This window comes from Orbicella franksi, chromosome 3 (genome assembly GCF_964199315.1).
Source record: "Orbicella franksi chromosome 3, jaOrbFran1.1, whole genome shotgun sequence".
Classification (NCBI taxonomy): Eukaryota; Metazoa; Cnidaria; class Anthozoa; order Scleractinia; family Merulinidae; genus Orbicella; species Orbicella franksi.
In genome coordinates this window covers 25,634,304-25,649,967 of record NC_138147.1, presented here as the reverse complement: position 1 = coordinate 25,649,967, position 15,664 = coordinate 25,634,304, and the positions used below count along the sequence as shown (strand labels likewise).

The following is a 15,664-nucleotide window of genomic DNA, read 5'->3' as shown; positions in this document are numbered from 1 at the left end:
ATGCGAAGAGTGTGGAAAATGGGTCAGAGGAGGGAGGGGGAGGGGGGCGGGGGGGGGGGGGAAGAGCAGACAATCTTAGTTGTCAATGTTACGATTACATACGTTCCCCTTCAGGTCAATCATCGTGCTATTGTTTGTTTGTTTTTTCAGGCTATAAGGCTATATCAAAACTGTTGAGTTTTCAATCGTTTCAAACGCAATCCAACCAAGAGCAGGCTTTTGTATTAGTAATTTGCAAGCATACACGCTGTTTCACACGGGAATGTCCTAAAAACTGATGGGATACGGTTTTCAGCTTCGATTTTGCCGATAACCAGAGCTCTGCAGGGGAAATTGTTAGCAGCCAGGTCTGCCTCTGGACTTAATAAACTACATGTCGGATGCGCTCAAAATATGAAGACAGTGCAGGATCTATAGTTCGACGTTCGACAGAAGACGAGGAAAGAAAGAAGACAGCATACCCAAATAATGTGTTACTGCGTTTTATTTCAATTGCTACTGAATTGAGTATTACCTAACGAACATTGTTCTATTTCTAAGGTATTGGACTATTATTGCATCGTATTATTAATATACTATCTACACTGGGATCCAGTTGTTTCCAGAATTAGGTCGAATTCCTATGTCATTTTGTAACTTTTCAGTGAGGTGTTCTGGCTATAGTTTCGACTGACGTTAAACTCAGCAAAATGGTAGCTGTGAAAATAACATTTTCAAGGCCACAGCATTTGAAATTTGTCAAAGTCTCAATCCTGGATTAGCGTCAATGAGTTGAAGAAAAACGGTTCAGGATCCGGGCTGTTTCGCCAGTGCACACTTGACCTGAAACCAACTATATATCAGACACTTGTGACTTGAGAAAAAAAAGATAAAAAAAGAAATACCCCCAAAATATTCATTTAATTTTATATAAATAAATAAATACACCGTTGAAGGCATTTAAACCTCTGCTACAAATAATCTAAAAAATTAACGATCATTAAATACCAGCTGGGAATAATACTCCAGGAAACAAATAAAACATACAATTATCTTACAAAGGAACAAAAGTGCTGTTGTTGTTTTTTTCTTAACAAATCAATAATTATATTAATAGAAAACTGAACTAAATCTCTAGCCATTAGAACTGTTGAACATACAACTACTAAACTTCAAAGAGACATAGCCTCCGAAAATATTGACGCTTCGTCATTACTTTGCTCGCTCTTGAGGTGGCAACATTCACCTGCGAAATGTTCTGTGTTATTGTTGTAATCAGTATTTTATAATATAGAGAGGTTTTCAACTCAGTGTCGTAAAACCAAAACCAAACCAATTACTTGCCAGACTATTCAGCCAATCTCAAACCATACGAAAATCAAAACCAAAGTAATTGCCTGATTACTTTCGACACAATCGAAAAAAGCTCTAGTGAAACTAAAAACTTCACATATAATTTCCATAGGTGATCAAAATCTTATCTCTCCGTACAATATCAACACATTGCCAATCAGACAGGTAGTAGGCAATAAAAGAAAACGCACAATTATCAGATCTTGATTTGAAGGATAACATATTTTCCGTAACTATCACACAGTGAGCAGTGACATACGTATCAAATTTCAGAGTGGGGAAAACTGAATGAAGCATTCTCGCCAAGATTACAAAGTCTTCCTTAAAAAGTTTGTCAGCCTGCTAGTGACTAAGACAAGGAAGTTACCCATGAAGTCAAAAACCTGGCCGGAAAACACTTCATTGACCAAAATAAGACTAGTAAATTTTCCACTAATTTTTCTTTAGAACTTTAGAATTTTCCAGACCAGATAATAAATGCCATGATTCTTCCATGATCTTCATTCTTTCCTTTCCTTTTTCATGAAAACTGACAGCCCTGTAAAATAATTCTTAATTCAACGACATCTACTCAGAAAATATCCTCAATCTGTTAGGATATCATTTTCTCAATTCGCATGGTCTCTGTGCTTGACTGCGCAGTGATACTGGGGAGAAATAAGACCTTGATCAACTTTGGGTCATACAGGATTAATTACAAAGAAGCTTCTAAGGCGCAAACCAGTTGTGGACAGAAGCTTCCTTGGCTACCATTAATTTCCTCAGCTATGTACATCTACGTACTATGTCAATAAAATGATCTTAAATAAACATAAAATAAAGCATTTGTGTTAAAGCCAACAAAGAAATGCTGAGCTTATATACACTGAGTTACCGGAAGCTAAATAAAATTGAAATGTGACCTCACCAGCTCGACTGGTAAATGGACAAAAATAAATCTACCGGTACCCCATATAAAATAAACTTCTATAGTCATTTCAATTTAAAATAATTAATTAATTAAAAAAGAATTATTTCAACGTGAGCATAATATCAGTTCTGATTGAACAAGAACCGCATGTCCATTTTATAAAAACATCTACATCTATAGCATGTACACTAACACATATTGCACGATTTACCGTGTGTTAATTTTCAATATTGCACCTTTTAGCTAACGTTGATTTAATAATGATGTAATTTATACGTTCTCAACCACCTAAAATATTCTAACTACTGTCATGAAAGATTCAGTGAGTCATTAGGCTAGACATCTGTTACATGTTGGGCAGTATCCTAGATGTTGTGCGTTAAGGAGATCTTTTTTGTGTGAGATCACCTGTGGACAGACTGTCCATGTAAGATTAATGAATCTATACAAGGAGTATCCAGCAATGAATTGACTGTTTACTGTCTAAGACGAGTGTGTAGGATACAATGTAAAGTTAACCATTAATGCGGACTATTCAAACGAATTGTAGAACTACATGTATAGTCCTTATATTTACAATTAAATCGCGAGCCCATAGTTCAAAACAGGATTGAAGCCAGTCCCAAGTCAGTGTGAAGCAGACATTCAACGCTAAAACTTACGAACTGTATCTGTTGTTCTTTGGCTCAATCATTTTCTGAGCTTTGATTATGCCCATACTGTGAATATGGTAAATCTTGCTTTAGTATCAGCGTTCTAACAAACAAGCTCTGTAGAGAAAATGTAACATGAATGTACGGCTACCCACATGGGCACAGAGTGGTCACGGACTAACTTTTCAATGCACCGCAATTCATTCAGGTAGTTGTGCCTGCAACAGACTGTACCACTTTTATGAACCGACGCAACGCCTTACGTTCATGTGTTCCATAGACACTGCAGTCACACTGCTTGCAACTTCTAGCACTTTTGTTCAAGGTCAGGTCGACACGGTATCAAAGGAGGTACCTTCGTCTGAGAAAGTTTCTTTGGAAGTGGAGGAGGAGAATCACTTTCGAAATGTGCCTCAACGTTCTTCTTCGCAACAACATGGAAACCATTTACTCCAAGCACATTTTCATAATGCAACGCTCTCGAACTCAGACTGCCATTTTTGACGGTGCCGTTTTCTTTACATCGTTTAACCTTCGGTGGAAGCTCAGGAAGACAGGTTTCCTTTCCACAAGGCTTGCTTGGTAAGGTAACGTTCTCATAAGCGTTGCTACTGGTTCTAACAGGCTTAGCAACGACCACACTATTCTTGTTAGCACGTGGAGGCAAAGCTGGTTTCATGATCCCCAGTGCTTTTTTCGGTGGATCACTCATTGAGTTTGTATCCCGGCTTGACACAGCAGGCACACCAGCAAGAGTTCCATTCAATCTTTTACTCAAAACAGTTGCAAGTTCAGGGCTCACGGCCATTTCCCACCGGTGTTGTGAGGAACCTACAAGGGACTGGGTCCGTTTCATACGTGCAATTCGTTTCCATCGTGGAGGTGGGACAGGGTGATCTTGAAAATCCACATTATGGCCTTTGTCACCATCTAACCCGAAACTCCAGGGATCATCTTTATCCGCGTCAACGGTTATAGCATCAGCACTTCCTACTCTCTTTAAAGCCGGTGGGCTGCGCTTTTCCAAAATCATTCTCACGAATCCATCTAGCTCATTAGGCACCACTCCAACGCAATGGCTGTTTGTCGGTAGAGAATGGCAAAGCTTTCTGTCTTTTTTATCCTGGTATCTTGGGATTGTCAGGCCCAAAGTTTCTTCATCCTGGCTTTCCTTCTTCTTGCCTTCAATTTCACAATTCTCATACAAACTATCACCAACGCCTTTTTGGTCGCTCTCCAGATTGCCATTCTGCGATACTTTCGGTGTGAAGTTTCCGTGACTTGTGCGTCTTGGATTAGGAACGCAGTTTTCATATCTTTGTTCAGCGGTGCGAGCTTTGTCTGAAGAATTCTCTTTCTCTTGTTTGCAGTTGGCTATAGCTTCTTGGGAGTGCTCTTCTTTGTTTGCTGTAGTCTTACCGGTTTGCAGCTCGACATTCTCATAGCAAGCACGACTTACTTTGCGTGAAGCTTCAGTAGAATCACACGCCTCGTTCTTGATCTTCCTGTTGTCGCAATATGCATCAGAAGACCGCAAAGTGGTTTCCGAAGGTCTCAGCTTGTGGTTGTCATAGAAACGACTACCTGACTTAGAGGCTGCATCAGCATCTTTCAATTTGTGGTTGTCATAATTCGGCTGTGTGGGCCAAGTATTGCAACGCGCATCTCTAAGCTGATGGCCGTTTTGCAACAGATAGGAAGAATTGCACCTGACCTTGTCTTGGTCAGCAGCTTCCTGTTGACTGTTCTGATCACGTTTCTTAGTGCTTTGTTCTTTAATTGAGATGCGATGGTTCTCATATGAATGCACATTGTTTGCTTTAAGGGAGGTCTTTGAAGAAAGGGGTCCCCCTCCTCTTTCTGATGGAAAAGCTGGAACTGGTGCACATGGCCTTGACAAATCTTCATAAATGTCCTCTTCTTCCGCCTTACTTGAAGAAGAATCATTCGATTTGGCACCACCAACTCCTGTCAGGAACGTAAGCATTTCCTGAGCAAACGTTTCGCCTACGGAAGATTTCAGTGGAGACAGTTTCTCCGTCGGTGGAGAGAATGTCTTGGAGAGCCGTCGAGGTTTGCCTTCGAATTGCACAACTGAGCTGCTTGGGAGTGATGTTGAAATCTTTGTAGAAAGAGAAGGAGAGGTTGGTTTACCAACAGACAACTCTGGATCACCAAAGTTGCTGAAGTCCAGAGAACACTTCTGGTCTGTTGAAGGAGGAGAGGACTGTGTGCCATGCTGCTCCCTAGAATACCTTGGTTGTCCTGTACCCTGGTTTGGAATGGGTATGGGGTTAGACACATGCCCAGCTGGCGGCGACATGAACTCATACACTGTAGCCTTTGCGTCTTGTTTTCGGATGCTTGTATTCTCATACAAAGCCTCGAAGTTTGCTTTTTGCTGGTCGGGACTAATGTCACCAGTCGAAGAGTTAAATCTCCTGATGTCAACACTGGATGAATATCCACTGTCAACCTCTGTGGAAGACGTTAGGTCGCTTTCAACAGACCGGCAAGAGAAAGACGTGCCTCTGCTGCTACCAGTTGAAAACAGTTCCGATGAATACAAGAGGACTGGAGTCTCGTAGATGTGAGCGCTCCCACAGTCTGGGGAAAGGTCATAGTGACAGTAATAGTAAGTAAACGAGCACATGATATGTTAGTGTTTTCCCTTCACAAGGAGAAAGGGATAATTGCACATTATTATTTTCTCATAAAAGTGTGATAACGATAAAACGCCTTACCACAGTTCGGACGCTGGTTACACTGTTTGCTACGCTGTTTAACGGAACTTCTGGAAAAGGAAAAGAAACGGAAAGTGAACACGTAAATTAAAATATGCGTTCAAGGAGTTCGTGATTTGTTCAACATAGTAGCACAACAATAGCTTTGATGAGTAACAGAAAGACAGCACAAACAGTCCGAGTGGATGGACAGATGTGAGATGCACACAAACAAAAAGATAAAAAAAATAAATAAATAAATAAAAAGAACAGAAACAGACAAATCGATCAATGAAAAAGAGAATACTGACCTTGGCTTTGGCGATGTCCTGTGAGTTACTGGTGACACAGCTGAAATAAAAAAAAGGAAAGGAACAGACTGAGAAGATGAACCATGCAGTACATGTACAATATACAGGGGTACTCTGATAGCTTTGTTACCGCATAACTACTTAATTATTTGTTGCCTTTACCTCAGAGCAAACTCTACATCAACTCATTAGACATGTACAGTGAGTAACTATACAAATACATGAATAAGTAACATAATAACACACTGACATGGAGAATGCTGAAAAATTAGATTTACGTGTACTGTTATGGACAAAGCAGTGCAAAAAAGGCACTGTTCATGTACCTCTCCGTAATCCACTCTCTACCAGTTCTGATGGAAACATTCCAACTTGCTTTGTCCTCATGTTTTGTCCTTTCCACCAAGAAACATCCGGACTGCAATGTACAATAAAAGAAGATATTCAAAATCAGCAGACTCTTCCTGTTCTTTTTTTGTTAAATCATGCCAGTGCACATACATGTATACACACTAGTTCATCTGTCTCTTTATCAAAGCATATAAATTATAATTTTCGCACACACTAGCCCTACCTAGCTTCAAGTAATGTGATAATATCTCCTTCCTGGAAACTCAGATTTTGTTGGCACTTGCTTTCATATGGGAAAACAGCAGCAGCATTCACAGGATGGGCCTTCAGAGACACAGAAGAAAGGTAAATATACATGTACATGTACAATGTAAGTGTGAGCTATGACTGACAATTAACTGTGCTTGACTACATCAAGTACGTACATGTTCATTTTCTTGTAAGTTTCTGGATTTTTGTAATCATACAACTGTAGAAATGACCTTAACACCTTAGATAAATAAATAAAATAACTAAATAAACAATTTAAAAAAAAAAAATTAATGGACATCCGGAAGATTGATTTTCAAAATTCTCACCACCTAACAATTGATAATGCATGGATAAATCTGTTTGGATTTTCAGGATCGCATTACAGTAATTGTACTCAGTTCAATAGTGATTTATATACTTTGTATTGTCAGATAAACTGGAAAATGAGGACCTGCATGTACAGCTGTTAAGTGTCAACTGATCTTGGTTACCATGTACTGTGCATCTGTAAGTACAAACTACAAACACTAAACACTGAATATCAAGAAATTATAAGTTTGGAGCCTAACCTCATCAACCATCTTCTTCAGCATGCTGAACCTTGCTCGCTGATGAGGTTCGTGAGCCCAGCAATGTGACAGCAGGATATTGTAGATTTCTGTCGGGCAGTGATCAGGTCTTTTGGGTCGTTCACACAATGGCATGTCCACCTTTTCCAGTATCTGGTTTTGAACACCGAAAAACAAAACAAAACAAAACAAAACAAACGTTTCTTACATGAAAAAGGTGTGTGACTGAGACTACATGTACGATTACTAATAACAGGCCATTCACAAGTACAGTTCGTACAGTACATGTGTACACTTGTATGACTGCACACCCTTTACTTGTAAGACCAAGAATGCTGTATCAACAGTTGCTGTTGGCAAAAAAACAAAACAAAACAAAACAAAACAAAACAATTGGACAACTTGGAAGGCAAATGAGAAGGGCCTTTGGGTTTACGGACCAATCAGATATCCATATACAGTGGAATTCTGATTCTCAAACCCTCATCTTTTTTAACCTCCCCATAACTCAAACCAAAAGTCACTTCCCTCCCCTCAGTCGAATACTGTAATTTTACCCCAGATTTCCCAAACTATCCAATTTTTCAAACAAAATTTTTGTTTCCCTTGGAGGTTTGAAAAATCGGGATTCCACTGTGCTACTATCATACACCTATTTGCCAACAAGGCAACTGGAAAATATTGACTAAAATTTTCTTTATCCCTTGCAACTGCTTGAGGAAGTTACAGGCTAGTTCCCTCACCTCAGCTCCATTCAGTCCTGGCCAAGGTTCCATTCCATATGAAAATAATTCTAGCATAGTGATTCCAAAAGCCCACATGTCAGAGGCATGGGAAAACTTGCGAAACTTAAGAACTTCTTGTGGACACCTGAAAAGAACATCACATAATCACTAAGGGATCTCTTTCATCCAGGTTCATAACAAATGCTTGAAGCAAGCAGCTTTATTGTTGGAGACTAACCAGAATTAGTAGAATTGTACCAGTACACTAATGCAAATGCTGCAATCTGATTGGCTGAGTCACTGAGTGAGTGATTGTACACTATCAGCCATAAGTGTGCAGTGGCTGGAGGTCATTTACCAAATGGCTGTTTTTTTCATTTTTCCAAAGTTTGCAGGAACATTTTAATGCCAACAATAATTTAATAAATTCTTAAGACTAAAAAAAGGACATTTACAGTTTCTCCACTTTAAAAAAAAAACTTGGAATTATTGAAAAAATATGTGAGTGCCCACAACTGCAATTTCAAATCACAGTTCAGTCCAATGGATCTGTTTATAGTGCAAGTTTACTAACACATCAATAAATAATTGGAAACTGTTCTTTGAAGTAAACTTCAGTTAGAATTCTGCAAAACAATGAAATAATTTGCTCTTGATTTCTGTGAGGTGATAGTTGATTCGACCTTTGGCCTCATCAACAATCACCCCACAGAAATCTCAAGCTCATAATCTAATTGTTAATTAGCATACATCTCTTTTTTGTGAGGTGTTCACAGTTAGATGCAGTTAGGAGAATCAATATTTCAAACTTACCAGGCAAATGGAATCTTCCCACTGGGTTGCATTGTATAGTGGTCGTCTTCTTCAGATAGTTCACGCATCATTCCAAAATCTCCAATCTTGACTTTCTCATAAGACTCCAGCAACACGTTTCGAGCAGCAAGATCCCGATGAACAAACCTGTGGGACTCAAGATATGCCATTCCTGATGCTATCTGGACCACAAAGTCACTCAGACCATTGATGGTGAAATTTTGGGATTCATCTCTGAGCTGTGTTAGCAGACAGCCAAGTGGCGCAAGTTCAGTGACCTGAAAATAAAAATCTTTAATACTGTAGACGTGTATGAATTTACAATAAATTGGTATATTTTTGATAAAGTGTGTGTTCTAGATAATTGGGCACACTTGTCAACCAGAATTTGCCAGAAGTTTTCAAAGAACATTGCTTTCTTCACATCATCTTGTTGTGCATGTACACGTGACGTGCTTAATAAGTTCATTTTGAAATAGATGCAAGCATCTTTTAAATCACTTTAATTTTCCCAAGTTCTTGTTTTACAGTGTACATGCACTGTCCCTTTGCATACACTTAGAGGAACTAAACATATGCACCTATGATGAACAACTTGTACAGTAGTACAGAGCATGGACAAATCAGGCCTATCAAAATGTGAAGACAGCTAGCAATTTGGTTGCCTACAGAAAATTATTTGTCACCCACATGTACTTCACGCTGTAGGTCAATAAATATGAGTGTGTATTGACCAAGCGTGAGGTCTGGTTGGCTGCATATTGGCCGAGACGAGTCTTGGTGCACAATCACACATACAAAAAAATAATAATAAAAATATTATAAATGATGAGGCCAATATCCAGCCATCTTGATTAAACAAGCTTGGTCAATAAAGAAATAATCATATGGCTTTCGGGACAACTCTTCTTGTGAGACACAGCAGGTAGTCCTGAGCATGCAAGATATTGCCATCTTGCCCATTCAGGTAGCCAATTACAGTGCGGGATTTGGTTCATCTTGCCTCCTCACTGAGCTAGCCATGTAAGAACCCTGCTTACTACTTACTGCTTATTGCCCATTTCTTATGTTATCCTGCCTGCTGCATGTAAGTGCATATTATACTACATGTACAAAGCATTGTTCCAGCAGCAACAAGTGAATACAGAAAATTTGTGCTGTGCATACAGTACAAGTTAAATGCACTTACACTGCTATCAGTGAACTAAGTACTCACCAGCATCATGGGAACAGAAAGCACAATGCCATAGAGCCTGATAATGTGTGGATGATCCAATAAACTCATTGCATTAGCTTCTTTGATAAACTCCATCTGCATCTGTTGGAAGGCCCTGTCATTCCAGGCCTTTAAACATTTTACTGCCACATTGATCTAAATGTTGTAAATGATTAATATTATGTAGTTAAGCAAAATGCACACACTCAAAAATTCACTTTTATAAAGTCCCATTGTTCTTTCCTTCCATTCCCAAGATGCATGCTCACTGCTGTTTTCTATTCAACAATGAGCTCAATGAGTTCAAGATTTCTATCGCAGCCCAAGTCAACTATCCCACACAAATAGAAATTGAGTGCAAATAAACTAATTGTTTTATAATAAATCTAGTAATCATTTTAACTTTATCTAAATCCTCATCACAGACACTTCAAAAACATAAACAAGCAGCCACCAATTTATTAACAACCGCACACTGCTTGGCTACTCACTATCTACAGCAGAATAGATAGTTAGTAGTGACAGTGTAGCCAGTCAGAGAACAGCAGCCATGATAGAATGCTAGTAGATTTATACTAAATCATATGTGCATGTTCTGATTCAAACATATAATTTTCAGTTTAGAAATTGATTACCATAACAAAATCTCTAAACTCCCAAATTTGAACGTCTGAATTTATCCTGTGAGATCTTTCAAAAAAAGTACTTTACTTACATACACGTACATGTAGGTAAATAGTTTACACGTACACGTACATGTAATATACATGTATATGTGAATGCAAAGGTATACTGGAAACAATGTATATTTATGCAGATGAACACACATGCTAATATTTAACAAATAGATTCCATGTTGCCATGCGCCTGTTCAGTAAGAGATCACAGATGACGTCAAATTGTGGTAAGAACGAGTGTGCCAGTGATTGATGTTAATCCCACATTTTGATGTTTTCTGTGATCTGCTATAACAGGTACATGGCAGCATGGAATCTATCTGTATGATATAAGAATAATAATAATAACAGCAACAACAACAACAATAATAATAATAATAATAGAGATTCTATGCATCTGTCCTCCTGAGATATATTTATAAGTAAGAACCAATCAAAAATGCAAGATTATTTAGTAACATTATTTGACTTAATATACAATACACCATGTACAACTGATGTTGCTTGGTTTACCTTCTTATGGGGATTTTTTGCCCATTTTGCTCTTCTCACATAACCAAAGGCACCATTTCCAAGCATTTCATAAAGCTCAAGTGACTGCTCACCAATGAGACATGTCAAGGAGTCACCAGCAATTCCATAACAACTTGTGCATTCTGCTGTACCATCAGTTTGAGCTTCTGACTTCTTTGATTTCTGTAATTAACAAAATTAATCAACATGTCAATATAACCAATCACTGCTTAGACTATGAGTAGTCCCTCTTTCGCTTAGTCCATCGTGCGTGACGCAAAAGAAATTCGTGAGAAAAAAATGGCCGCATGAAATCCTGGGGGCTAGGAGCGTGCGAAAGGAGGGACTACCGCCTAAGCCCAAGAGTTTGCCCTTTCACGGCCGAGTGATTTTTCGGTGTAGTATTTCTCATCTTAACGTCCTCTTATTGTCGCCTGTTATCAATAGCCCCAGGAGATCTGAATAAAATTGCTCTACTCTACTCTTCAAGTAGCCAGGCAAAAACATATGCCGTGAGAAGTATATCTTCGTTCAGTGTTCATTCAGCAAAACTGCCAAAGAAATTATAAAAAGAAGACGGCGAAAGAGGCCTTTTGTAACGATTTTCGCTGCATCTAAAAGCTATTGCGAAAATTTCAACAGAGTTTCAACCGAGAATTTACATTATACATTACACATTATACATTATACATAGGAGATCATCCAACTGCGCTGATATGTTTGCCGATAGCAGTGGAAAATTTCAGGTGAATGTCCGGTTTCAAGTGAGAGTCCGGTTCAATCTTTCAAATGGACAGCAGAAAAAGGCCAAGATCAGTGAATTTATAGTCACTGACTTAGATGATGCTGTTGAGCAGTGAAATCACTAACACACTCGCAGTCGGGTTGGAGGCAGAAAGCTTTGCCAAACAAAACACTGGATAAATTTAAATCTTTCCAAAGCCTGTTGGCAGATTCACAAGAACATCACGGCTTGCGAAGCTCGATTCCAACGCTTCGATTTGCTCTGGTACCGCTTCGATTTACTCCGGTTCCAAAACATTCCTGCAAGACGTCACAGGTATCTCGAATGTTGACAACACGTTGTCAACGCTCCTAACATAAGCCAATCATATTTTTGCGTTGTGAGAGCAATGCATAATTCAAACTCTTGGGGTTAGGCGGTAGTCCCTCCTTTCGCGTGGCCATTTTTTTCTCACGGTTTTCTTTCGCGTCACGCACGACGGACTAAGCGAAAGAGGGACTACTCGTAGTCTAATCACTGCTAATTGTGCACTGTCATATGTAGGGCACATTGTATGACCAACCAATAATTTATAGTATACGATAAATTTCTTTGTAAACTTGTAACTCTACATATAAGAGAAATTGCTGAAGTAAATATAGTAGTGAGTGAATTAAGGTTAACCTAGATCATTGTGAATGTCCTTAGCCGAAAAAAGTTGTAAGTGACTCCACACTGGGTTACAATTAATATACATGTACATGTAGGGCATTCAGGACAGAACTGAAAAATTTTAACCCATGCAATATTAGGGTTTCACACAAAGAAATAATATTCATAATAATAAAAACACAAAATACTATTTAACCCCCACTGGGGTTTAGAGACAAAGCTAACACAGAATGATTGTTGTGGACAAATTTAAGTAATGAAAACATTTAACACGCATATCATCGAAGAAAACTGGTAGGTTTAACGCAGAGTTCAGTCTGTATTTTCATTTTCCATGCATGTACCTGAAGGTGATGCAAGACTTTTTAATAATTCTTAAGCTTAACTAAGTTAATTCTAATCACGTGCGGTTATGCATGTCTATTACTTTCAAAGTACGATGTGATTTCATGATTGATTATTCGACAACAGATCTGAAATATGAAGATCTGATCTCTTGGGTATAATGAAACGTAAATTACGCTGTCAAAACAAAGCGAAACTTTTAAGGTATTCGCTATGATGCGCTATTTAGAAATATTTTAAATATTTGCCCCTCAACAGTGAATTACACAGTCAATGGTTTGTTTACCATCGCTTAAACGCGCGACGAAACAAGCTAATGGTAAAATCTCGTCTCAGTATAATAGCTACACACCGCTTCCGATTTCACTGAAACCAGGAAATCTGTATGTATATCTAAAGAAAGGAAGAACAGTAATTTTCCTATTTCGAAGTGACCCTGTTATCGATATGTAAACGAAAGATGGCCAACGCACGTGGACAGGAACTTCGAAGGGGTGGGAACGCACGAATTATAAAATCGCCCGAGGGAGACTTAGTCTCGACAATAAAAGAGTGAAATTTGCCGCTGTCACTGTTCCAAGAAACAAGCTTTAGTATTCATCTTGTAAAGCTTTCGAGATCAATGTTAAATTAACAGTGTGAAATATGCAAACGTGGCATTATTTCACAGTATCGATCGACGCGTGTGACCTTCGATAATTTGTGCCATCATACACAAGACTTCCCCGTTCAAAAAATGCTATTCAGTACGCTAAAAACACAAAACATAAAACTGTGCTGTCACTTAACCCCAATACGACAAACATAAATTTCACTATTACAAGAAAGTACCGCTGGGAATTCCAATACAATGAACAAATTGTAGTCAAAACACAACCAACATAGGCGACGCGAACATCAAACTTCGCCGTTTTAGCAAGACTCGATCGTCCTAAGTGTAAGAACTTACCTTTCGTCTAAAACTGCTGAAAAGCGACTTTTTCTTGGCTTTCTTCAAAGCTTCAAACAACCGTCTCTGTTCTGGTTTAGCCATGCCAAGATCGTCCAGATCTTCTTCAGTGACGTGGTCGAAGTGTGAAAGGCGTGTAATGTGTAATTTGCCGTGAATCTGTCGATAGAACTGGTCCAGTTGAATGTCCTTTAAAAGATCCTTGACTTTTTCTTCTTCGGCGATATCCATTTGATTCGTGTTTAAAGTAATGTTTAGTTTTTCGACAATTTACTACGACATTTCGCTTAGCGTTGTCATCGTCCGCGTAATCTGTTTTCATTCATTCATGCCGTCTCGAGGATGACTTCTGGCGCGCAATTCATCACTAGCAAGAATTTGCATGCCAATGAGATCATCATCATTTTCTAGCCAAAAAAAAAAAATCAGTTAAAACTAAGAAATAAAGAATTTAAGGCAACTATAACTAACAATAAGTTTTTGCTTCAATTTGATTTGAAGTTATTTTGGGCTGTGTGGGTAACGTCCAGATAAATATGGAATTTTATTTGGACTCAAGTCGTAAATTCTCTTTACAGATTGCCTCGGGGGGTATGTATTCTTATGCGAGCCAATCCCGATGGCGCATTAGTCATACGCATCACGTACCTCGCGTTGTTTCACGTAGAAAAAAATCACCTGATCTCGAACGATCTCGAATGGTAATGTTTTCATTGGTGGAGATAATAAAATAGCATGAGTAATTCTCGTCATCGATAACGATGAAACACGGTTGTTTCAGTAGCCGCAGGTTCCAGCTTGGTTTCAGTGGCCCCTACTGAAAAAGTGTCATTTTGCGTGGGCGAGAAAACTATAATAGTTTTTTTTTTCCTTTCTTTCTTTCTTTTTTTGTCTCTCCGGTTAGAAACCGGAAAAGCGCTCGAAATTTCTTTGAAAACTGAAAAACTGCTATTAAAATAGCTCAAAACCGAAATATAACAACAACAGCAACGTATTTCCATAACGATACATGGCATTACCTATTTAAGTCATTTAAACTAAAGAAAATATAATAACATCCAAAATAAAAACAAAACTTCTTTCGGCTTAAGCGAACTTTCATGGTATATTGCTTGGAAAAAAAAAAGCAACGGTTGATCGACATACAGTAGGAGCAATGCTGTTAAAGAGAGACAAAACGTTTGCTTTAATATCTAACTCAAGACTCTATAATTATATTTGTCTGTTATTTCATTACCACCCCCGAAAATGAGGATATATTAAGCTGCGCGAATCTACCAAGCTTGATACGTCAAGACTCCCGGCATATAGTCAATCGGACCCAGTGAGAATGGATACGATCTAGTTGAGCTTGTTTGCCAAACTTAATGGGACACAATCATGGGTTGAGTTCGACTGGGTTCCATTTCCTCGGAAATTGATCTCACATCCTCACAGAAAGTTCGGTGTCTGATTTCGTTCGATTGCCGAACTTAATCGAACTCAATCCACTAATTGACTGAGTTCGATTTTAGATAAACTTTAGATAGATAAACTTTATTTAAGCACGATAATAATTAAAGCTAAAAGCTTGTGGGGTCGTGTATTTAAATTTAACTTTGCTAAAAATTTAAATTTACGATTAAAATGTTCGATGATGTCGGGCAGATTTCGGGCGCCTGGGAGATCAAACTTTTGTTTTTCTCCTGCTCCAGCAGAGAAAATTACGCCCTGATGTTGCTCTGTTTGTCTTTGGCTTTGAGTGATGGTTAGAAACTGATTTCCTGTTAATGAAGGAAGAACCAAGCCATGGGCGATTGCATGATCACGCGTGATATGTTGCGCCAGGAAGCTCCATTCGAATTCACGAGGTATTTGAAAACGGATCTTCAAATTTGAAAATTTGAAACGTGTCTTGATCGCTTCAAGCCTTCAAGTCTTACTGCAATA

The 15,664-nt window shown here is 38.6% G+C and overlaps 1 protein-coding gene across 1 annotated transcript; it reads right to left on the bottom strand.

Annotated features, from left to right (window-relative positions):
- Positions 1-957: 957 nt before the first annotated feature.
- LOC145482772 (uncharacterized) lies at positions 958-14,101 on the bottom strand. The gene is made up of 11 exons (XM_081461395.1): positions 13,736-14,101; positions 11,046-11,228; positions 9,856-10,011; positions 8,640-8,917; positions 7,845-7,971; positions 7,102-7,254; positions 6,504-6,604; positions 6,256-6,347; positions 5,930-5,969; positions 5,640-5,689; positions 958-5,502 (listed from the first exon to the last, which is right to left on the bottom strand). The coding sequence occupies exons 1-11, from the start codon at positions 13,964-13,966 to the stop codon at positions 3,203-3,205; spliced, it is 3,711 nt and encodes a 1,236-aa protein (XP_081317521.1). The 5' UTR covers positions 13,967-14,101; the 3' UTR covers positions 958-3,202.
- Between the last annotated feature and the right edge of the window lie 1,563 nt (positions 14,102-15,664).

What these genes read in the sequence shown, in the direction of transcription:
- LOC145482772 (XM_081461395.1), bottom strand. Translation starts at nt 13,966, where the DNA reads ATGGATATCGCCGAAGAAGAAAAAGTCAAGGATCTTTTAAAGGACATT. An exon ending in AGAGAGTGGATTACGGAGAG is followed by an intron (nt 5,970 to 6,255) that starts GTACATGAACAG and finishes TTTTTATTTCAG; the next exon opens with CTGTGTCACCAGTAACTCAC. An exon ending in AGGACATCGCCAAAGCCAAG is followed by an intron (nt 5,690 to 5,929) that starts GTCAGTATTCTC and finishes TTCCTTTTCCAG; the next exon opens with AAGTTCCGTTAAACAGCGTA.